The 22415-nt window shown below is 51.4% G+C and overlaps 7 protein-coding genes across 7 annotated transcripts; 1 reads left to right on the forward strand and 6 right to left on the reverse strand.

The window, feature by feature from the left end:
- Positions 1-564: 564 nt before the first annotated feature.
- Positions 565-2332, reverse strand: ACET3X_004939 (uncharacterized protein; the record flags this gene model as incomplete). The annotated part of the gene is made up of 2 exons (XM_069451089.1): positions 565-1861; positions 1914-2332. 2 exons carry the CDS (start codon positions 2330-2332, stop codon positions 565-567), a joined length of 1716 nt encoding a protein of 571 aa, XP_069306983.1.
- A 1042-nt stretch (positions 2333-3374) lies between these two features.
- Positions 3375-5275, reverse strand: ACET3X_004940 (uncharacterized protein). The gene is made up of 4 exons (XM_069451090.1): positions 5129-5275; positions 4930-4998; positions 4095-4859; positions 3375-4036 (listed from the first exon to the last, which is right to left on the reverse strand). Exons 1-4 carry the CDS (start codon positions 5168-5170, stop codon positions 3653-3655), a joined length of 1260 nt encoding a protein of 419 aa, XP_069306984.1. The 5' UTR covers positions 5171-5275; the 3' UTR covers positions 3375-3652.
- Positions 5276-8017: 2742 nt separating this feature from the next.
- ACET3X_004941 (uncharacterized protein) lies at positions 8018-9420 on the reverse strand (the record flags this gene model as incomplete). Its single annotated transcript, XM_069451091.1, has 3 exons — positions 8018-8650; positions 8923-9224; positions 9282-9420. The coding sequence occupies 3 exons, from the start codon at positions 9418-9420 to the stop codon at positions 8018-8020; spliced, it is 1074 nt and encodes a 357-aa protein (XP_069306985.1).
- A 2935-nt stretch (positions 9421-12355) lies between these two features.
- On the reverse strand, positions 12356-13401 carry ACET3X_004942 (uncharacterized protein; the record flags this gene model as incomplete). The annotated part of the gene is made up of 2 exons (XM_069451092.1): positions 12356-13239; positions 13347-13401. 2 exons carry the CDS (start codon positions 13399-13401, stop codon positions 12356-12358), a joined length of 939 nt encoding a protein of 312 aa, XP_069306986.1.
- A 549-nt stretch (positions 13402-13950) lies between these two features.
- ACET3X_004943 (uncharacterized protein) lies at positions 13951-14917 on the forward strand. Its single transcript, XM_069451093.1, has 2 exons — positions 13951-14122; positions 14253-14917. The coding sequence occupies exons 1-2, from the start codon at positions 14060-14062 to the stop codon at positions 14685-14687; spliced, it is 498 nt and encodes a 165-aa protein (XP_069306987.1). The 5' UTR covers positions 13951-14059; the 3' UTR covers positions 14688-14917.
- A 999-nt stretch (positions 14918-15916) lies between these two features.
- On the reverse strand, positions 15917-18739 carry ACET3X_004944 (uncharacterized protein; the record flags this gene model as incomplete). Its single annotated transcript, XM_069451094.1, has 4 exons — positions 15917-16297; positions 16391-17548; positions 17599-17783; positions 17839-18739. 4 exons carry the CDS (start codon positions 18737-18739, stop codon positions 15917-15919), a joined length of 2625 nt encoding a protein of 874 aa, XP_069306988.1.
- Positions 18740-19814: 1075 nt separating this feature from the next.
- Positions 19815-21777, reverse strand: ACET3X_004945 (uncharacterized protein; the record flags this gene model as incomplete). Its single annotated transcript, XM_069451096.1, has 2 exons — positions 19815-20766; positions 20828-21777. The coding sequence occupies 2 exons, from the start codon at positions 21775-21777 to the stop codon at positions 19815-19817; spliced, it is 1902 nt and encodes a 633-aa protein (XP_069306989.1).
- Between the last annotated feature and the right edge of the window lie 638 nt (positions 21778-22415).

Here is a 22415-nt window from a genome sequence, read left to right on the forward strand (position 1 = left end):
ATACAGCTTACCAAATATAAGACACTATCTTCTTGTTTATTGTGCGCAGAACTAAACCCCGGAGGTAGTCGCCGTCTTCTAGGCTTATAAAGGTTTCTACTGACGACTCTGTCTACTTCCATGGTGAGGTTATAGTCTTTCGTACGACATATGTAAAACCCGTAGTATGCATTGATATGCGCACATGCTTACGAGGTATTTTCTGTTAGGTCATCAAGACCTCATGCGAAAGAGTAAGACTTGGAAGAGATGTTTGGAGTCTTGGGTTCGTCTTATGTACCTTTCTCTACCTATTACAAGTGTGCCTCATAGCATTCCTTGGACAGATACCGCTTAGCGACACGCTCGCGATACTGATGTCCGGTTTTGGCTACTCTTGAGTACAGCTCATCGGCTCTAGAGAACGTACCGGTGACTTTAAGCTGGATGTTCATGCAAGGATGTGAAGTCTAGTGGCCTTGGGCCCAACAATCATATCAAATTGACTATGTAACGCTAAACAATACAAACTGAATTACGCTTCATCATCTCTCTCGTCCTCCAGGTCTCCATCTTCCATCGGACTCAAAGATCATAGTGGCGACGGCTGATGATGTAGCTTGTAGGATCAGCTTCGTGAAGAACAGTGACCGTGGTACAAGGTGGCTCAGCATCGAAAATCGTTGTGATGGTGGAGTAATCTGGCGCAGTATTGAAGATGGTGGTGATAGTAGAGTAATCGGACGCAGGGTTGACAGTGACAGTAACCACAGGAGGCGCTGGCGCAGACCCAATTATAGTGGTGACAGTGGAGTAACTTGATTCAGGGCTGACAGTGACGGTAATCAGAGGAGGCGCTGGCGCAGAGCCAACTACAGTGGTGACGGTGACCACAGGCGGAGAGGGATTGACCGTGACCACCGACGGAGGATACACAGTGGAGGTGCTGACGGCGATAGTGCGCGTAGGAAGTTCGACGGTGGTTGTCCGTGGAGAAGCATCGATGAGCTGTACCTCATGATCCTTTTCACACTTCTTCATATCTTTGCTGGGCTTCTGGATCCGAATTTCGCCCCTGTCCTTTCCTCTGCCATCCCATTCGCCGTCTGCACACATCTCAGTGCCAGGCTGGAATGGATGAGTGAATCTGACAGCCCTGTGGAACGATCTGGGTTCAAGGTGGCCTTCCTGCTGACCTAGTTCGGCTGTGTGGACCGTCTGGTTGACGATTGTGTAGACGGGTTTGCCGCCAACCATCGTGTAGACAGTCTGACCGGTAACGGCTGGCGAGACGACTGTGGTCACCGGTGGCGGTTGTGTGGCTGTCACTATAATAACTGAAGTGGTTGGATCACCAGCTGTCACTGTGACGACTGGTGCATGCGTGACGGTAACTACATTTTGCGGATCAGGTACCGGGCCCTTGCAATCAACGGGATTCTTCGGTCCAGAGCGACACTCGAATTTGAACGTGTTGCTGGGGCTCTTTGCATAACACTCGTAGCAAATGACTGCCGCGGTCCAGGGGTGTAGCATCCATACACCGATTCGAGGTCCCTTCCACTTTTTCTTGTTGCGCGGCTCAAGATCCTGAGGAACTTTGGCAACTGATTCCTGATGTAGATCAGAGTGATGCATGTGAGACCGGCCGTAGTTTCCACCGTAGACAGTAACGGTTGTTGTGGAAGGAGGGAGAATAGTAACCGTTTCAACTGATTCGGGGGGAGGCATGACCACGGTGACTGTGCTCTCAGGGAAGACCGTTACTACGGGCAGGGGAGTGGTGACATATACCGCGTCGGTAGTTGATTCCAGGGGCGTAAGAGAATTGCTAGTATGGACCCACTGCGAAGACACGAAGGGCGTATGCACGGTAACGACGCTGAGCAAGGTCAGAGTCAGCCAAGAAACAAGTGAACGATCGGAAGACTTACTGGGGATTTGGGACCGTGATTGTTTCGGCTTTGTAACAATCAAACAGTACTGAGAGGAAGGGTTCGTCATGGTCTGGTGAGATGCATTCGGAGATAGCCTCAGGGAGTGGTGAAATGGATGTTGCCAGACCTTTGCAACCATGATGCTGGAATGTAACAAGGTAGCAAGGTGGCCCTCCCTGATTGATGCGGCCAATCCAGGCCTCATGCTTGTTGTGGAAGGGCTTGATGCTGTTGGCGCCGATGACGATGTCCTTGCACTTGCCCAGCTTGAGATCCATATTGCCGCGGTGTGTTGCTCCGTTGCAGTCGTCGCTCGCGAAGGCATATGTACGTAGTTCGTTCTTTTCCTTGGCCTGAGCCAGCAGAGAGAGGACTGCGAGTAACGCGCTCGTGGCGAGAAGGAGGGAGCGAGCCATGATTGAAGAGCTTTGTTTTATTTCAGTAAACGCTCTTGCTGTAGGTGAAGGCAGAAGAGGAGGAGCATACCAGCAGGGGAGTTCAGCTGGAGCTCAGTTTGACAATGACAGGTGAGGATGCTGAGGAGTATGACCTGTCGTGCATTAGCACGATAGGCGAGAATGTGTATGCAGATATCGAGCAAGATGGGACAACATACTCGACTGGCAGGCTCAGGAAAAGTTCGCTGGAAGCTTGATCGATGTGTAGAAGGCCCTATGGAATCTCAGCATCGATGCCTTAGGCAGTACCGAATAGAAAAGGCACTTCAGGGATGTCGGAGTGTGTTCATGTGCAGGTTGAGTGCGATGAATGAACAAGAGTGGAGGAACATACTGACTGACTGGAAAGGCGGTGCAAGTAGAACAACTGTCCAACGGTACTGTTGCTCGGCCGATTGTTGGAGTGGGCTGAAGAAGAAGCAGAGAGACGGGAGAGGAAGTGGGTTTATATGAGAGCCTGGAAGACGCTAACGTCAGTTTTCGGGTTCCGTCACCGAGTTGTGGATGTAGAAGGCATTCTGCATGGTCAAGGAAGGCAGCTTGTCGATGTTGTGAGGTCGTTGCGCTCTTCGTCGCGCAATAACGAAGTCGGGACGCTTCTGCGCGATTGAATGGGGCAGGGAGGTGCCCAGGAAGGTAGTTGCACCCGATGTCGCTGCAAGAACATATCAAGATGCAAGACAGACGAAGAAGGACCGCTGCACCGCTGTAGCAGCGACCCATGTTGTCATAACCGTTCGCATTTTCTGGTGGTTTCGGCTGTGTTACTGCGTCCAGTCTCCGAATGTCCCTAAGACACTAAAGTGACCTATGGTGTTGGCAGCTGTTCAAGGAGGGCGATTTCAAATATCTTCCAAGGTGTCTCGTGCTGCAGTGTTATGACAACAACATAAAAGCAGGGAAGCAGGAACGAGGCCGCAGCGAGCAAAGTGGGAAGGTGGTGAGAGAACCCACTCAGACAGGACGACCTTGGTTTCAAACGCGGGAAAGGGCTGAGCAGGTGCGCTTCGCCAGATCTCTACATGCGCGTAAGCTTGTTGATGTCGAATAGATACATATCAGGACTTTGGAATATGCCCTAGTGTATCGATACAGGTGAATTCACAACGAGAAGAAATAAAGCGCAGCTCATGGAATGACGACGATACTTGCCGGTATACGCTCCTAACCCACAGTCGGACGATCTACGCAGTCCCACCCCTCATGTACGTCAACGCCTAAACGCCTCATCTGCCTCCGAATCCCGTCTTATTCTGACGAAAAGCTGGATGAAAGCCTCTACCACTCCCCCCACTCATCGTCCTTCTTCGCACCTCCACCCGTGGCACCTCCAGCGCCGCCCTTCTTCATTGCACTTGTACCAATGCCACTGGGCTTCTTTGGCGCCATTCCTCCGCTCGTCCTCGTTTCGCCTGCACTAGCAAATTCATCCCAGAAGTCCTGCTTGTCCTTCGCCGGCCCCTTGGGCGCCGCGCCGAAGCTCTCCCAAAAGTCTTTGCGCTCGGGTTCGCGCTGGCCAGACCTAGCAGAGGAATGTGTTGAGGAATCTCCGTCGACGAATCGGGTGAATTGCGTGTTGGCGCTTGCGACGCCAGATTGGAGCGTCTGGCCTAGGGTGCCAGCGGTCGTGCGGGCTTGAGTTGCGAGGTCTGCCTCGGCGAGCTAGAGAGTCGTTAGTCACTCTAATTGTATCCGCTTCCGACGGTGTTGTTAGACGTACCTTTGCCATACCGGGCTTCACGTAGCCTTCATAACCCGTTTTGCCCACCTTGCTAACGCTTGCGCCCAGCCAACCAAAGCCCTTGGTGAGCGCGGCGATGGGGTCTTTCTGGAAGTCATCAAGTGCAGGTGGCGCGCCCGGCTCGTCGTCCTTCTTCCAGGAATCTGGCTCGCTGCCAAAGCCACCATATTTGCCTCCCTGGTTTGGCGCAACGCCATCTGGCCTGTTGGCGTTCTCCTGTCCCATTTTGGCGAAGTAGGCTTCGTTCTTGACCTTCTGGGAGGACATGGCGTTGGTGCCGAGTGCAGGCGAGCCGGATCGTTGGAAACCCGAGTCGTTGCTTCGTGTCTTTCCCAGAGGTGTTTGACTTCTGCTTCCCGCTGCACTGGCTCGCCCGCTCAATGGCCCACCCATGCCGGCCGCAGACGCATTGTCTTTCTTGGGTAACCGCTTGGGCAGATTACTCTTGTCAAACTCCCTGTCCTCGACTTTACAGCTGAGCCTCTCTTTCCACTCGTCGCCCGCCTCTGAATCGTATCGCTCTGCTATGGAAGAGGCTTCGAATGTCCGTCCGTCTTTCGTGTTGGATGGGTGCGAGTTGAAGAAGTCCTGGAATGGCTTGTTGCCGCCGGCGGCCATGCGCACGAGTTCTGAGCCCTTGAAAGCGTCCATGGTGATGCTGCGGATGAAGGAGATGTGGACACCAAGACCACGGTGCACACCGGAGCAGGAGAGACACATGAAGATACCAAGCTTGGGCGAAGCCTAATGCATCTCATCTTAGTAGGTGTAGTCGGTGATCGCGTGCGTCGGTGGAGGAAGGGCGGTTGCATACCCATTGCGGACTCGGCGCATTGCAGTCGACGCACTTGTTGTTATCGTTGGTCTTTTGTATCTCCAGCAGCTGTGTGTGAAACTGGTTAGCATTTGTCGACATGGCATATCCAGCCATCATCTGCGTTGCCTTTGCGCCGCAATTGACCCCCTAGCACCCCACTCCGTACGGTACCTAACTAGTAGAACGCGCAACGTACCTTGCTCCGCGTCTCCGGATCCACCTCCCACATTTTACTCATGATGGGCAACCGAGACACTGCGCGATTGTAGAACAATAAAGGGCGGTGTTTGGTCCCAGGTCGTGGAGGAAGTAGTTGGGGTCGATGTTGCGGTCGAGATTCAGGGTACGTGGGCCCAAGTGGGAACGCGTGGCGCGTGTGTGCAGTTGAGCCTCAACTCGCATCGACAGGGATGCTGCGTGCTCTGCGTATTGTCCACGTATACTTGATCACGATTCTTGTTGCTGCATATGCAATCGCAAAATCTTGCTCCCTACCAACCCTTTCTCATCAGACAGAATCACCACAAATTCTGGAGAGATTTGAATTAATTAGTTCGAGTACCTGGGTAATCTCAAGCTACCTACCCGGCTAGGTAGACTACTACGAAGAAGCTGCAACTGAATCTTTGAATACCGATTCATGGGTGCCGTATAGTGCTCCAATGACATCCGTCCAATGGTGGACCGTTCCGCTCAAGTTCGTTACCATTTCCCCAACGTCCAAAATGCTGAAACCAGGTATCAGAACTTTCATCTCTGTCTTCGTCGGCCCAACCACCCAACAGTTCCACCCACACCCAATCTGGCTCTATCACAGTCGAGACAGCAACACGACTCTCTTCATACCACCTTTCAGCCGACCCATCAGTGTTATGCACCGACTGCGCCTCGACACCAGCTTTTGCCAGTCCATTCTGCAGAGCGGCAAAGAGTTGCTGGCACGGGAACATGCCAAGCTGCGGATGCCAATCGGAGAATATGATTTTTTCCAGATTGGGGAACATGGTATTGATTGTGGGAGCCATGGTGGTCAAGGCTTCCACAAAAGGTTCAGGCACGTCATCAGCGTCGAGCGATGGGATGTGGAGATGTTTGATATGCCTGGGTAGATTCTTGAAGAGCCCTGGCAACTCCTCAACGAGCTCTTCCCATTCGTCGCCTCCCCCATAAAAGGCTAGCGTGCTCATCTGAAGCCATTCTAAACGATCCAGGACTCTCAACTCTTCCAGAGCGTTTGAATCGTTTGCGAGGCGGAAGTCGTCGATGTCGAGTGATGCGAGCGATCCACGGTGATTTGCGATTGCGTGTAGAAGCGCTCGTACATTCACGTCATCTTTCCCTAGGCCGTGTCCGCAGAAAGTGATTTTAAATTTCTTGAGGCCCTTGAACGATTCTAGCACTCGAACGAGGTCTAGCGTATCGCCGCCAACAAAAGGCAGTATCAGGTTCTCGAGGTTTGACCCGTCTTTCTCTAATCGTTTCCAAAAAGCAGTATTGGCTTCCCATTCGTGACGTGGACCCATTCCATCTGTGTCGCGATGTATCCCCACATGAGACACGGTAAGAGTTCTCATCGATGGCAACAGGAACAATGAAAGGATGCACCCGATACGTACATCCTCAGAGCCAATATGTGCTTCCCGCAGTTTGGAGAAGACCTGGGATTCCAGTGCTGGCTTGAACCACACGACCTTGCGGGACCATTGAAAAGGTATAACGTGGATCTTTCTGACGTTGGGTGTGAACAAGACAAATGTGTTGAACCTATGTTCTCTGTCACCATCCATAAGCCACGCATTCAACTTGCTTATCCTTCTCTTCCCTGTAGCCTCTGTTCGTCCTACTTTGCCAAGGCCTACTCTTTCGGTAATATGCTGGAGTTCAGCAGTTGTAAGTTGTTCGGGGAACTTGAATGCTTCTCCATCAGCCCCCCATTCAACGCGCTGGACGCATCGCTGAAGATTCGGTAAGGATGCAAGGGTACGGACGTAGAGCCCTGGAACACCATCGCCCGTCGAGTACCAGCTGTATAGGTGCTCTTTGGCAATCCGATGCAGACGCATGCTGGTGAAACTGACCATCCAAACGTCGTCGACATCATCGAGAAAGACTTGATAAATTATAGCGAACAGGATTTCATCCGGAAGGGTGTATATATGGCAATCGGATACTGCAGCGACGGGGAGGTGGTGGCCATCAGTTAACTGCTGGTGTTGACTTTCGGAGGAATGCGGATAAACGGGAGATAGCTCAGACATGATGAACTTGATTGTTTGAGTTGGTGAGTTGAGCGAGCGAAACGCGATCGACCGTGACATTGCTTCCAACTTTAGCGTCTTGGCCGGATCCAAGGATCACCAGGGCAGAGGGTGAGGATCTGGTAAGGTATCGTCCTTGAGCCATCTAACAAAGTGATCTTTAGTAGACGAAACACGACAGAGATTGTTGCTACAGCCGTTTACATAGAGGACATTGAACAGGCGCCGAGAAATCTTCCACTCACTGACGTCCTACAACTATATTGCCAGACTTGGAGGTAACGTTTTAATTCAAGTATCGAGTGGTGATGCAGCTACGTCGTGTTCACGCACGCGTAGCTGTCCCATCTCTTTCAACTATCTACCAGCAAACCCTATTGCGACTCCACCTCTCCTAACGCCATTAGGTGTGGCATGATGTGTTCCGTCTGCCGTTGCCGTGAGGCCCTCTCCTATCCTCTTGCCACCCCCTAAATAAGTATATACATTGCCGCATAAAAGAGATCCAGCGAGAAAGGAAAGTAGTGTATACAGGTGCTGGTGCCATTAATGATGTGGTCGAACCGGACAGAGAGTCTCGGCAGAGATATAACTCAGAACCCTCAAAACAATGATGGAACAAACTAGACGGCCGTGCGTCGAAGCTATACATTACGCCTGGTTGTTTTGGATATGGTATGAGTGTAGGTTCGTCAGTCGTAACGCGCTTGTGACATCCAACTTTTGTGATTGTAGGTGTAGTCTTGGCGAGATGTGCAGAGTCTCCGACCTGTGACGTGTGTGCACCTTTTATCAAACTGGAATGTGGTGTTTTAACCTATGTCGTCCTAATTCGGATCCGGATTCCGCACATTCAGCTGTCGTCCATAATCCCGGCTGTCATCGATGCTTCCTAGACTTTCCCGGCTTGCATTCGCGCCGTGGAAAGTCAAGACAGCCGTAGGGTTGAGTCGCGAGTCGACCAAGATCGGTTGGCTTAGGCGGCGGGTTGATGGCGTAATGGGGGTGACGGATTCGTCGTCGTGACGGCTACGTTGCGACCCAAAGTTGGTGACAAGTTGGGTTGGGGACTTCTCGCTGCGCCCTCCTAGCAAGCCAGCTCTGCTCATGGTGCTTACGTTCCGCGAGATGCCCGCTGAGCCGCTCTCGCGTCCATCTTGGGGCTGGTCTTGTTGCCTCCTCTTGCGCCATAGGACAAATAATATGCCGCCAGCAATGGCCAACAACGCAATGACACCTCCAGCGACACCACCAGCAATAGCGCCCACGTTGGTAGAACTCTTCCCGGAGCCGGAGGCCTCTGTGTCGGCGGGAGCTGCTGTGGGTGTAGGGCTTACGACAAGCGTACGGGTGACGATGCGGCCGCTCTCCGTGACGACAGTTGGCATTGTGACGGGTTCCTGTGCCGACGTTGAAGTTTCATCGGATTCGGATGATTGGGTGGTCGACGGTTTTGCAGTCTGTGTGACCTGTTAGCTTTGTGCAACAGGCAGGACTCGAAGCAAGTACAGTGAAAAAAGGACTGGGAGAAGACGGCGTCGCAGTGACCACAGAGGTAATAGTCTCTGGATCAGGTCTCACAGTGACGACCGGTGGCGGAGGCGGGGCCGACTACCACGAAGTCAAACACCGGTCACAGAAGAGAGTGCAAAGACGAATCAAAGGATGCTAAGAGAATTGCGAAGGGAGGAAAGAAGGAGTGCGCGCAAGATGAAGAAAGGGAAGTACTAACAGTCTTGGGAGCTTCTTGCGTCGATGAAGGCGCTTCTGCGGAGGATGTGGGCTGTGAACCTCCGATGGTACCGGATACCTGACCGTCCATTTCGATGTACATGAACAGGTCCTTGTCCTTGTTGCCGCACTTCTCATCGGGGAAGCCAGGGCAGTCGACCTCGCAGTCGTCCATGTCGGCCGTCTCTCCAGGCGCATAGTTGGAGCACCAGCAGTCGGTGTACTGCAAGACGGCGAATGCATATGTGCCTTCCTCCTTGCAGTGGTTGGTGCAGTTGCCGTTGGACTGCCATGGCCAGGTATCTGGTGGGTGGGGTTAGATGTGGATCGCGGAGAGACATGGATCGACATGTCACTTACAGACTTGATCGTCGCTACCAGTGTTGAGGCTGGAACAGTATGAGTGCGTCCAGTCTGCTGCGCCTGCTGGCTTGATCGAGGCCAGCAATATGAAGAAGGCGAGGAAGCCCAGCAGCGTTGAGGCGAATCTATGCTCCATGTTGTGGGATGTGTGAGGCTGTGGGTGGGGGTAGTCGAGTGTGGTTGCTGTATGGGCGCGATGGTGGCCAGAAAAGTGACCAGGTCGTTTGTTGTCGAGAGTGAATGGGCGCCTGTGGCGATTGTCGACCGCGACAGAGACTTGGATGAGCGATTGAACGCCTCCGACGTCGTCAACGAGCGATGCAGTGGGTGAATGAAGTTTGCGAAGGCCTCGAGAGAGCGCAGGCGGGGTTGGATGGGTGGATGGATGGATGTGGTGTGAGGTGGTACCAGGTGCTGGGAATGGCCGGGCTCCGGTGCTAGAGATTATTGGTCGTGGGCGGCAATGTGTTCCTGGAATCCCCTCAAAATATCGTCAGCATCGCTGCCCGTGGTGGACTGTCTGGCGGGTGCCGCCGGTAGCACAGTTTGTTGTGGAGAGGGAAAAGCTGGACAGAGACAGTGCCGCTGTTGAGGATGGGAGCTGGTGGAGCGGCAGGACTTACCACACGCTAGCTGGCTGCGACGTCTGTGCTGGTGAATGGAACACTACCTGGCTACTGATCTCTCCCGCTTTGGCCGTTAGTTCAAGAGTAGCCTCTCCGCCTCTTCCGCACTGGCGCTAGACTTGACTCGAACCGTGCTACACCCTGCTCGCTACCAACTCGGGCGGTGCTGCTGAGGGCGCCCTGGATGCTCGGCCGTGGCTGTCGGCCGTCGTGCTTGAAACTCAACGCTGGAGGTCTTGTGACAAAATGTGAAGCTCCTCGGCCTATCTCGTCGTCATGACTTCCCCGACCTTGAACACCCTCGCAGATCGTCCCTCCTTCGACCACGATAGCAGCCTCACTGATGCTTCAGCTGGATGCACAAGCCGCTGCTGATTCGCAAACCCTTCCTGGTCTTGTCGCTGTGCTCCCGCAGCCAGTGTCACTAACGCGGACCTTTTTCCGGAAATGATGCTTCTCGCGATAATCGATAAAGCGACCGTCCTGGGCAACCCACACTGCTTCTTCCAACGAATGGTTTCTGGCTCAAGCACCAGATAAACGAATGTGTAGGCGCAGTCTCGACAACGAGTGTAGGAGAAGAAAAGGGAGAGAACAGAATGGTTGGGTGCACAGCGTGGGACTTGCTGCATGTTTTGTCTTTCTGATGCAGTGCTGATCACCTGGCACGGGGCAGACTAGACAGCTCAGTGGCGTCGTATCGCGACCCTCTGCTCCCTGTCGCTTACACAACCCAACTGCAGTGTCATCATCGATACACTTGCTGCAAACTGCAGAAGCAGGTGTCCGCGGCTTGTACCTGTACTGTACCTGCAGCCCTGTCAATTGGACCCTCTGCTATGGTCTGGGGTGCAACCAGGGTCATTCCCTTCTTCGTATCTTCGCATCCGTACCCTTTGTACAACACCCCCAGGATGAGGGCCTTATCTGCACGACCTTTGCAAACCATGTTGAGGCTGCCTCCATGTATTGCGCAAAGTGCTTGGGTGCTTGGGCGCATGACAAAAAGCGCCGGCATGCCCAAGCCTCACGCCACCGTCTAGCAACGGCGTCAAGCCTGGTCGTCTCTTACCACTCAAGCGACGCGCGAAGAGCACGGCGACGCGCCCATGGATCAATCGAAACGTGTCAGTTAACGGCACATTGACGACCCGGCAACCAGTCCCAAGCCACATAACACACACACACATATTCTCATCAACATGAGAAGTCGCTTACGAACTATCCTGCCTTTACTCATTTCTCGACATGTCCGCACACTTCGGCCTGAATCCCTCCGAAAATTGCCCAACACCACAGTAACCACACAAACACGCGCAGCTATCAACTAGCCAAACACCCACGGCACTACCCACAGAGCGAACCTGCCGGCCAAGCACCCGCAAGCCACCGCGCGACCACGCGTCTGAGCCCACCCTGTTCCCAAAACATGGCAACCTTACGGCGCCAGTCCCATTTCAATTTCGCTAATGGCACCGCGCAGGCCTCTGTCTCCTGAAAAAGGGCTATGACGCACGCAAGGTAAGCCACCACGACGTCGTGCCCGAAAGGAGCACCCCTGGGTATCGATAGTGCGATCGACAGGGGAGCAGGGAAGCCGTTGCTGCGTTATATTATTAAAACTGGAGCTCCTTCGGGCATGTGCGTCAACCATCGGGGCGAAATGAGGATGTTCAGCATTTCAAACCTGGTGAAGCAACACTTTCGTCATATCACGGCAACAAAGTTGGTAATAAGTGGGTTGCCGACGATGGAGTGATGCGCGGGTGGATAAGGTTGATGTGCTGGCATCTCGTGGGGAATGAAAGATTTGCGTTAGATGTGTCGAAGGCAAGATGAGATCCCGCTCAGGGTCGATGATCTGTTACTTGGATGTTGCCATCATCTTGGGATACGGTGCCTGCCAAAGCAGCTGGTGCGACAGAAGCACATCTACAATGTCCGTCCGGTCTTGTTCGCGCCCAAGGCCTCAGATGGAGGCACATCAGCACGTCTTCCAATGCGCCGTGAGATTGCAGCACTGGGACCCGGCCGTCCCGCTCAGCTCTACATTCCTTTTCCTCAAGCTTCCACCTCGGTCCGCTTTAGATAGGGTTTGAGCACAAAAACCGGCATAATCGGGGTATTTTCATTGTTTCAGGACGTTGAGGCTCGAGCACCGATGCTGCAGCGCTCCGAGGTATGGAATCAGTCGCACCGTGAGCCGCAGCTAGGATGTCTTTACACCGTCCCATCATGGACAAACATCGCAGGGGCATCATCAAGTAGGCTCAGAGTACATGCCCATTCTTCTTGCTTTTATGAGAGAAGAGTATACAACATCGCTTTGCTCACGTATGTTCAATTAAAATCATGTTACATATTCCACTCATCCCAACTGTATCTAACACGTAGAAGAATCTTCTTGCTTTCATTTTTGGCAGGGCACATTCTTGCGCTTTTAACTTACAACTTGGACTTCTTTCCTCCTGCTACACCCGTAACAGCCTCTCCACTGAGTAAGAAGTCTGGATACTCGAAGCCACCGACGACACCTGCCGTGTGCCAGGAACCGCCATCAACAACGATCGTCTCTCCGTTGATAAAGTTACCAGCATCAGAGAACAGAAAAACCGTGGCATCAGCAATCTCCTTGACAGAGCCCCAGCGACCGATTGGGATGTTCTTGGCGCGCGAATTCGTGGGGTCAGACTTTGATAGTCGCGCCATGCCTTCTGTGCCAGAAATGGGTCCTGGGGCGATGATGTTGGATGTAATGCCTCTGGGACCTTGCTCGATAGCGACAGACACGGCCATGGCATCTACACCTGCCTTTGCGACGGAGACGTGGCTTTGGAGGGACGAGCCTTGGTAATGCAGAGTTGCGCTCACAAAGATGATGCGTCCACCTGTTCCGTTGGCGGGTTGTGTAAAACCGTCCGTCTTGTACTTCGCCGCTGACTCCTGGAGATATGGCAGTGTAGCCTTGACTGTGTTGTAGCTGCCCAGTACGTCAATATCGATGACGCTCTTCATGGCGTTGGGCGAGAGCTGTTCAATAGACGCAAGGAAGTTTCCCGCTGCGCCTGCAATGACAAAGTCGATGCTGCCGAGTTCTTTGGCGCAGCGCTCTGCGGCTTGTGCAAGGAGCTCGGGCTTCCTGACGTCGACTGCGCCGATACCGATGACTTTTGCGCCTGGGCGTGCGGTTGCGATGTCTTTGGCCATGTTCTCTGTCTTCTCTACGTTACGGCCGATGATGCAGGCGTTTGCTCCTAGGGCGACCATGGCTCGGACCTGGGCGGAGCAGATGGAACCTGCGCCTCCTGTGCAGAAGACGACTTTGTTGTCTGAGGTGTTTCTGTTAGCTTCTCACCACCGTGTAGGGCTGCATGATGCGAGGTATTGTAGCCATCCCAACTACCAAAGCCCTTCCTCTTTTGTGCGCGAGACGTACCGAAGATGCCGTCTTTCCAGACATTGCTCATAAACTGGTATCTCTCCAAAGGCATAGTGCGCGGTGTTTTCCAGGCGGGTTCTGTGCTATCGTGCTTGTCGGACTGGAAAAGGGTAGGACTGTCGATAATGAGTGAGCGAGTGAGGACAGCAGTGAGTGTTCGCAAAGTGGATGGAGATGAAGCGCGTAGAGTATAGATAAGCGAGTATGCTCACGTCGAGTGAAAGCTATGGCCGTAAGGTTGTGCGGAGGAGTGTAGGATACGCGGCGGTGCTTTGGAATGCCGAGGTACCACGGATAAGATTACTTTCTTACTGCTTGCGATTCGTCCTGAGCGACATAGTACGCGCATCGGACACATTTTATGGGTTGAAAAGCTGTGCAAGAAGCGAAGATGGAGCAAGGAGCGTCCTGGCAATAAGTAGACCTTGGATCGGATCCCTTTCCGGGGTTGCAGTGGTGTGCAGCACCTTTTGACATGTGTCGCTCTTCTCCGCATTGTCGAAGTAGCAGGGGGGAGCATGGCACGTGCATGGGCCCATTGTGATTTCTCCGAAAGATTAGTGCCTGCTCCGGATGAATTCCGCATCATCTCCGCAATCGTCAAAGTCGCTGCAGGCACGTCGACGTGCATTGCCAGCAGATAGCCACAACCACAAAGAACCTCCCATAGATAGCCCGACATAGCTCTCGCAATCTCCATTGCCATCACCATGGCGGCGCAGACAGTCTCCATATGTAAATTCGTCGGAACAATCACCCTGGGAATCGCGACGGTAAGTAGATATCCGCCACTTCAGGCTTCGAGCTCCCCGCATCAAGCGCTGGAGCTCCCATTGGAACATCAACTCCTTGAACCGCAAAAAGAAGCGCACCAAAATGTGAAAGCACTAACACTCCACCCAGGGCGTCTCGGCAACCGTCTCCACAGTCGCTCTCCCCGCTCTCCTCGCCCTCCCCACGGCCATCAATGCCCGAACATCTCTAAACTATCTCTCCACCAAGTCCACAAACCTCTCCTCGTACCTCCGCCACATCACGACCTTCACCCTCTTCTCCGCCTATTGCCTGTCACCAAGACGGTTCCGCCACCCTTACCTACTCTACACATCCATCTTCTCATTCGTCTCGGGACCCGGTGTCGACTATGCGGTTAGCTTCACGGCGGGTGGTGACGAGAAGCGTCAAGTAATGGAGTTGGAGGCCCAAGGTGATGAGGTCAACGGTGAGCAGGTCCGGCTGGCGGTCGAGAGGAAGCAGAAGGTTGAGTGGATCAAGACTGGGTTGGCTGGTGTGGCTTTTGCCATGCAGGTCGTTGGCCTGTGGGGTGACGGCGCGTAGAACGCCCCATTGTTGTGTTGGTGCAGCATGGTGTCGATGCCTTTAAGTGGACGACTTCAGTGGCTACCGCGAGCCAGGCTTTGAGTATATGATACCGGTGTTCTTTTCTAGGTCAGGAGTAGGACATGGGGATTGTTACTGTATGTTTTGGTACTCTCCTTTTATGGTTTCTCTGCAGGATGTACACATGTTGTTATTAGTGAGCACTATTATATCCCTCTCAATTCTCCACTGCAGCCGAACTCCTCTGACGTCGTTGCCGCATACGCGTGTGACTCTGAACACGTATGAAGTCGATCATCTTATACGCTACAGTCTACATTAGCACCCAAGGGAAAGACTTAAGAGATTGCATACTGTTGCAGCCTTTTATATCATCTGCCAATGCACCCGATCACCACGGCTAAGTTTACCCATGAAGGGAGTCAACTGTCGAGATGGAACTACCTCCCTGTCATGTGTTTTTAATGTCTAGCAAGAGAGACGTTTGCTTTAGGGGTAGATAACTCACCTACTGCTCTGCAAGGCCACGGAAATTCTTTTGACGTCCTGATATTCGTGTATATTCTCGTGATCTCACATTCTCATAACAAACTGCATTGAGACCGAGGGCTTCAACGAAGTAGACGAGCTTTGAGATGGCTGGGGAGTAGTCAAGTGAGCGTCATCAAATCAGCAAATATCAGCACCTGGTAAGGACTCAACGACAATTTGTATGAACGGGATTGATATTTCTGGAGAGGGCTATATGAAAAAAAAAGTATGATGATAGAAAACTTTTGTGTTACGAGGACTTTGACCATCTGGACGCTCATTGGGACTGGGACAACTCAATCCCTTGCCAGTCCAAGAAGCCTGTAGCTTAGTCGCCGCTCCTACTAAAAGTAAAAGAAATGGAGTGCAATAGAAATCAGAAAAGAGAACAAAACAAATAAAAGCATTCCTCACTCCCGATTATGCATCCGCTTGCAGAATGGTAGTTCGCTTTGATCAGGGAAAGAAAGTCGGTGATACGGCAAAAGATTCGCTTTTTGTTCGATTGAAATCCCTCGTGGTAGATAAGGGAAAGTTCATGTGGTGTGTATAGACGGGTTTCGGCTTTTGTGCAAAGTAGAGTCTTGTTTTAGGTTGCTCGTATGAGTAAGTCCTAGGAAATCTGGTCGAACCGACAGCCTAGGCTGAAGTTACGCGTGAACCATGCGGCAGATCGGTGTACTTCATCCAGAAAATCAATCGTATTCGTGCTTGATTCTCTTGGTTGCAGACTTTGCAGTCTCAGAAGCCTTGCGTTTTGGCTTAGATACCCTCTCGAGAAAGTAGCTAAGGTCCAGGACCTCTTCGCCAGGATCGTTGATATGCTCTGCATTGGCGGTAGAGTCACCCTCCTCTTCAGCAGCGGTCTTGGGTAGAAGTTCGTGTAGAGTTTGAGCTTTACTCTCGATGAAGACAATGTGCTTCTCCAGCTGTTCCCGGACTTGCTCGCCCAAAGGGCTGATCAAGTAGTCGACTGGAGCATGATCCCTAAGGTATTTGCTAAATTCGTCAAACATTGCGTTCATTCGCTCGAAGTGCTTGTCGATCAAACCAGTCATCTTTTCGTCAAGTTGCTTCTTGAAGAGTGCGATGGCTCAGTCGACGAAATGGTTTTCTGCTTCAAGGAAGTGTGCTTCCAGGCGTTCCTTCTTGAACTTCAAGACCCCCACCACGTATCGCTTCTTCCCTTTGGCGGTGTATTTGAGCTCAGGAGTGGCCGCAAAAACATCGTCATATATCTCGTCTGTAATAGCTGAGATCATGTTGTTCTCACGCTCATCTTCCAATGTAGCCCGATGTAGTAGGCGTTTCTCTTCGATGATCATTTCGTCCATCATGGCGAGCACTTTCGACTTCATGCGTTGTCGTATTGGCAAAAACTTGCGCTTGGCTTTCTCCACTGTGATCAGGTTCGCGGCCGAGTTGTTCATCAAGCTTATCGTCTTCTTGAAAAAGACATCCATGTTTAGTGGCAGTGCAGCTCTCAGTTTCCTCAACTGTTCTGAGTGCGCGGCATACCATTTCTGAAATCCCGGCTTTAGTATCTCAGCGAGCTCCGCGTTCCAGTTCACCGTGTTTTCCAGACCTTTGGCCTTTGAGGTTCCCTTAGAAACGTTGCCCCTGCTCTTTACGAGTCTGTTGAAAGCTGTTGGTTTCAAATCCATCCAGTTTCTGTGGATATATTTACTCAAAGCTTCTTTGTAGGCATTGTTGTCCTTTTCAAGCTTTGCCACACTGCTTTTTGAGTAGGTCGCATAGGTCCCGTGTAGCATCTTGACTAGATCGCCTACCCATCTGCCGCGAAGGTCATCAAAGTCGTCGGCGATGGTCTTGAATCCGGCATCTCGATCCGACTGAGTGACAACTCGTTTCAGTTTTTCGATGAATGCGGGAACGGTGGTGCTGATATGGTGTGTGTAGTCGCGCAAGTTTTGGGAAGCCGGTAGATTGAAGAAAAACCTTCGTACCGCAGGCACTCCGGTATCTTCAGGAGACAGTGCGGGCTGGCGGTCGAATGCGATCTTTTCAGTCTTGATCCATATCATGTAATCTGCTGTAGAGGTGTGCAGAATTTCCACGGATTCATTGTATGTTAGCTCTTCGAGTGTTGATCCGAGTATCTTGGATATGGACTCTGCACGCTCTTTGATCATGTACGCCTTCTTGTAGCGCTGAAGATACAACTTGTAGCGGTTGATATGCAGTATCTTGGTATCGTCACCCTCTTCTTCCGCGCTTGTACCATCTTCATCAGCCTTCTGCATGCGAATGTTGATTTCGTCATACACTGGCCCAGAACAATGTGCCAACTGATCGTCCGAGATTGACTTTGAGAAGGGTTAGTAGTATGTTTCAACAGAGATCTTTTGGTACGTACATCGATCTTGGTCGCCACAACTTTGACCTTTGATGCGCCATGATTGAGTACACCAGCTCTGGCAGTACTGATTACCATCTCGTCGGTACCGATGCGTACTGTATCGCCTAGGATGATCTCAACGTCCACACTGTCCTTGATCTCATCAGCATGTCGCGCTCGTGACATATTGATGTCACCAGATCCTGCAAATATGTTAGCTATCGGAATTCATCGTATTTCCACAAATCTCTAACTTACCTGGCAGGTCGATGATCTCCAGACCATTCTGTAGAAGGGGATGATTCAATCGAATAGTAACGTGGTCGACGATAGGCCAAAGACAAATTTGGCCTTCAACATCAGAGAGAAATGGTTTAATGACATCTAGGAGTTCTTTTGGGGTGTTTTTGCTGAACATTGCAATACTGTTGGAGTTGATGTCTTGATCTTGCATTGCTTCTTTGCACTTGAGCTGGCATAAGCTCTTGAACTCGGGAGTATTGACGGGACTTGAACTCCAAGCAGTGAGAAAGTCGTCCCTGGATCCAAAGATGGTACTAAAGAAGTCTTCAGCTGTCTTTTTGCGTTTTCTGTCGACTTCATCCTGCTTGGAAGATCTAGTACGAGGATGACCTTCATCTTCCGAATCCTCCAGGTCGTTGTGATAGTCCATGTAGGAGCGGATGTGTTCATCAACCATCTCTTCGCGTTTCTTCGCGTTCAGAAACTGTACCTCTGCGGAGAACTTATCGCCTGGTCCGTATGCATACTTGACGATAGAGCTTGTACATGCAAACCCTTTCGCTCCCGTCAACGATAGACCGGTACAGTCGAAAAGAGCGTTGATAAGAAGGCTTTTGCCAGCTCCTTGGTTTCCGATAAGGGCGACTTTGATGGCGGGTGCACGCTCGACCTGCTCTAGCATTGCAGCAGTCTTTGCGACGTGTTCAAGCTCTCTGTCAAGTCCTGACTTTTTCTCAGTGCATGAGGCAATTCTTTCCGAAATTTCTTTGAGGGTCGCATGGATCGTGTTTCGATCTAAGTCCCACCAGGCATGCGGGGTCTTTGTTTCGGTAGCCGCATCGTACTTAGGGACAGGTTTGAATCGGTGGGATTGAGCTTGGAACTCTTCGTAACTGAGTAGAGGCTCAGATGCCATTCTCGTAATCCGTTATCTGCTCTTCTAGACGGAAGTAGGATGCAGTCGAGGAAGGATCTTTGGGCAATGCAAGTGTAATGGTGGAAGACTGGGAAGAAAGAATGGAGAGGATAGTGTAGAAGTGATGGATACTAGTAGGGTGACGGCTTAAGTAATGGGAAGGTAGCGTTGGATCGCTGCCAGGTGAAGGTACTAGAAGCAAGATGCCGTTGCGTTGCTGACGAGACCAGACGATCACTGACTTTTCTCAGATGTGAGAGCGAAGTAATAGAGTGGCAAAACATTTCATAGCTTTTAGAATAATAGAAGCAGCGTGACAAGAACACGCGTGCTGAGGTAATTGATAGTAGACCATGCACGGACAAAGTTAATGGTTGCATTGCTGTGACGCATGTGTTCCGTGTTCGTCCTGTCAACTTCCAGCCATGACAACATGTGCATCGGATGTAGCAGTCAGAGTGGGAGGTAAGGTAGGACGTGGCAGAGAAAAGGAGTTCAAGGGTCTGAACGAGCTGCTTTGACGCGAATATGCACTACCTAGGCTGATTCGATCTCGCACCATAGCCGAGGGACCGAACTTAAGTACTGGTTGTCGCTTAGTGTCTGCGACTTGAAGATATATCACGCATGATGTACCCGAAAGGTGTCGCAGGATGTGACTGGAAACCAAATTGAAGAGCTTGGGGCCATCGCGTGCTGTTTGACTCTTCAGACTGAGGAGTGCTAAGCTAACGTTGACAATACACCTTGGGACGTTCCACGACCAATTTCTTGATATCTCCTGGCGCTAAGAAGTGGATGATAACATTGAGTGCTTTGTGGTAATTTTTTTCTTGTCGTCGTCGTGGCGGACTGCTATTGTGTTGCTCTTCGTTGTCGGTTGCTCGATTCGGATATGTTTGGTAGTTGGCATGATGTGGCGTCCAAGGGAACAGTGACGATACTGAAGGTCGAGTACGGTGGTAGATGACATCTGGCTAGTTCAAGCCAACACCAGAACAAAACTGTGGAACATGAAATGCTGAAGATGTTCAGTCCTTGTAGCTCCTTCTGACGTGATGACCTCCGCAGCAACTCAAAAGAACGGCGATGAAGAAACGCTGGAGAACAAATCATCCCATCCAACCAGGTCGAGATGTATTACGTCATCGATTTGCGAAGAAGAAGATTGTTGTTCTCGAAAAACATCCGAGGGTAAACCTGGGACAGTATTTGCAGTAGTATGGTTGCTTGCCGCACTCGAGTTTTGCTCTGCTGGGTGTTGCGTATCTGTATATCTCCCGAGGATCTGCATAAGCGATTCGTATAGTTCCGCCGCTGCCAGTGAACCTTCTCTCGCATTTGCTATCATCCGTAGACCTTGCACTAGGTCACCTTCTTGGAGCGCGACTGATAGTTCACTTGGTTTGTTGAGGCAAGCATCCATGAGCAAGGTGATAGTGGCGATGAAGATACCGTACAGACCGGCTGGAGGTTGTTGGGGGCAGCTCGCGAAGGGAGGTTGAGAACGTAGGAATGTTGTTTCGATATGAAGTAGCTGGCGCGCTGACTGGAGACATGCAGCGTGAGAGGACGCGTATGTTGAGTCCATGGTGGAGGTGCGCGTGAGAGTTGCTAGATGAAGTTTGCAGCGCTGGGTGTGGAGAAGAGTGTTGAGGAGATAGGCTTGGACGAATGAGTGGTTCGAAGTTGTATAGACGGTCATGTTCTGGTAGCTGTCTAACAGCAAGAATGCAGGAACTTCGTTCATAATTTCGACCAGCTGGTGATCCATTGCCATAATGTTGGCGCAGCGGTTGGATGGGTCGGAGTTGATTTGATCAACAATGTTACGTGAGATCTCTGATAGACGGATGCGCTGGAGAAAGTACGACATATCTGTCTGTTGTGATAGTGGCCGGGGTTGCTGGGGCTCATCGGTGGTCAAGTCGATGTCGTTAATATTTATTGGTTTGTCCGCGCTCATATGCAGTGGGTTAGACTGGTATACGTCTTCGCCAGACCCACCATATCTTGCCGCGAGTAGCCTGAAGAAGGTCTTAGCATTCTGTAGACGCTTACTGTTTGACTGTCTTTGGACGAGCATACCAATCTGTAGCAGTCAAATACCACCAAACACGACGACCAATCTCAACTTTGAGTGTTCCTGCCATAGTAGCATTGGATTCATGATCGCTTCGATGCAGACCCAATTCACGGCCAAACAACAACCCGGTCGATATCAAGCACCGGTATCGTAATGAAACACCCTCTATGCTGCAGATAACATATGACAGAACGATGAGGCCTTGTATGGTCTCTATGACTAACGCACTGCCTTCTTGACTAGCATTGAGTGCTGTATATGCGGCTTTAATCCAAATAGGTGTTTGAGAGCGGGCTTGCGACGAAGACAGAAACAAGGGGCGCTCGCTTTCAAAGTTCTTCGGCGCGGTCCATGCATACGTCGTATGAGCAATGATACCAAGCAGAAGAACAACTTTACCAGACTGAACAGGCTCAAAACTTTCGATCTGGCGGTACACTTCGTCAAACGTAGCTGCTAACGAGGGATAGTGCGTGACATGCTGGATGTAATTGAGCTCTGTGACGTAGTAATCGAGCAGCTTCATGGCCTCCTCCTGTGTTGGCAGCCATATACAGGGCGCCAGTCTTCCATTTCGTATCGTGTAAGCGGGTGCTTGTGGTATTGATCGAATCTTTCCAATATTGAAGTCCAACTCATCTGTAAAGGCTTCGAGAGAGCTTTGCCCCATCGAGACACACTTGAGATGCCCGACGATGTCGTCTACCTTGAGTATCTCAGGTTGTCCGATCATCTCAGGGTAGTCTTCCGCGAGGTTGAGGCCGGACTGTGACAAGCTGGTCTCACCATTACTGTGGCCTAGATGCTGAGCGGAGACAGTAGTCCTAACAATATGCCGCTCTAACTCTTTCGCACGAGTCTGAAGCATACTGATCTCATGCAGAAGCTCGGATTCCTCTGTTACAGGCGAACTCCCCGTCACAATTCGCTCTAATGGTTGGTACTTGGGCATGACCTCGATTGAAGTAGGTGTATGAGGGCCTTGGGCTTTGAGCTCCGCAGGAGTAGGATCGAATTGACATGTCTTGCCTCGAGATCTGCAACTTGTGCATGGTAGCGGTCGATCACAGCGAAGCTTGCGCGAACGGCAAAGGTTACATGAATATTGTCCTTTGCGACTGAAACGTTCTCGTTTGCCAGAAGCCGGCATGGTGGGTAATTCGGAAGATGAATGCGACAGATGGAAAGCCACAACGAGATCGAAGAAGTGGAAATAACAACACATTATCCAAGTGGGAAGTTATGATCGACTTGGGTGTTTGGGAAACCTACCTAGGTACCTTGAGGGAAATGCCAAGACCCGCGGGTATTCCGCGGAGAGCGAAGCGATGCTGACTGCATACATGTACCACACTACTATGGCTGAGGATTCAATGGGGTCATCCATGGTTCGTTTGGGGACGCTGTTTGGTCTAGTTGACTTTGTTCGTGGCCCATGTGTTGTGTGAGTGCTCTAGGGTGCGATGCTGACGCCATTGAGACATAGGACGCACGGCAGTCTGCAGTAAGCTCGGCTTCATCAAGGGTAGTAAAGTAAGGAGATGGTTTCAATTGCCAGAGAGCATCCAAGTAAGATGAAATTGCACGTGA

Source organism: Alternaria dauci, chromosome 4, assembly GCF_042100115.1.
Source record: "Alternaria dauci strain A2016 chromosome 4, whole genome shotgun sequence".
In the NCBI taxonomy this organism is placed as follows: domain Eukaryota; kingdom Fungi; phylum Ascomycota; class Dothideomycetes; order Pleosporales; family Pleosporaceae; genus Alternaria; species Alternaria dauci.

Coding starts and splice junctions, on each gene's coding strand:
- ACET3X_004940 (XM_069451090.1), bottom strand. CDS start 5,170: ATGAGTAAAATGTGGGAGGTGGATCCGGAGACGCGGAGCAAG. Junction 4,860..4,929: donor ATGCGCCGAGTCCGCAATGG/GTATGCAACCGC, acceptor GAGATGCATTAG/GCTTCGCCCAAGCTTGGTAT. Junction 4,037..4,094: donor TGAAGCCCGGTATGGCAAAG/GTACGTCTAACA, acceptor ACGACTCTCTAG/CTCGCCGAGGCAGACCTCGC.
- ACET3X_004943 (XM_069451093.1), top strand. CDS start 14,060: ATGGCGGCGCAGACAGTCTCCATATGTAAATTCGTCGGAACAATCACC. Junction 14,123..14,252: donor TCACCCTGGGAATCGCGACG/GTAAGTAGATAT, acceptor CACTCCACCCAG/GGCGTCTCGGCAACCGTCTC.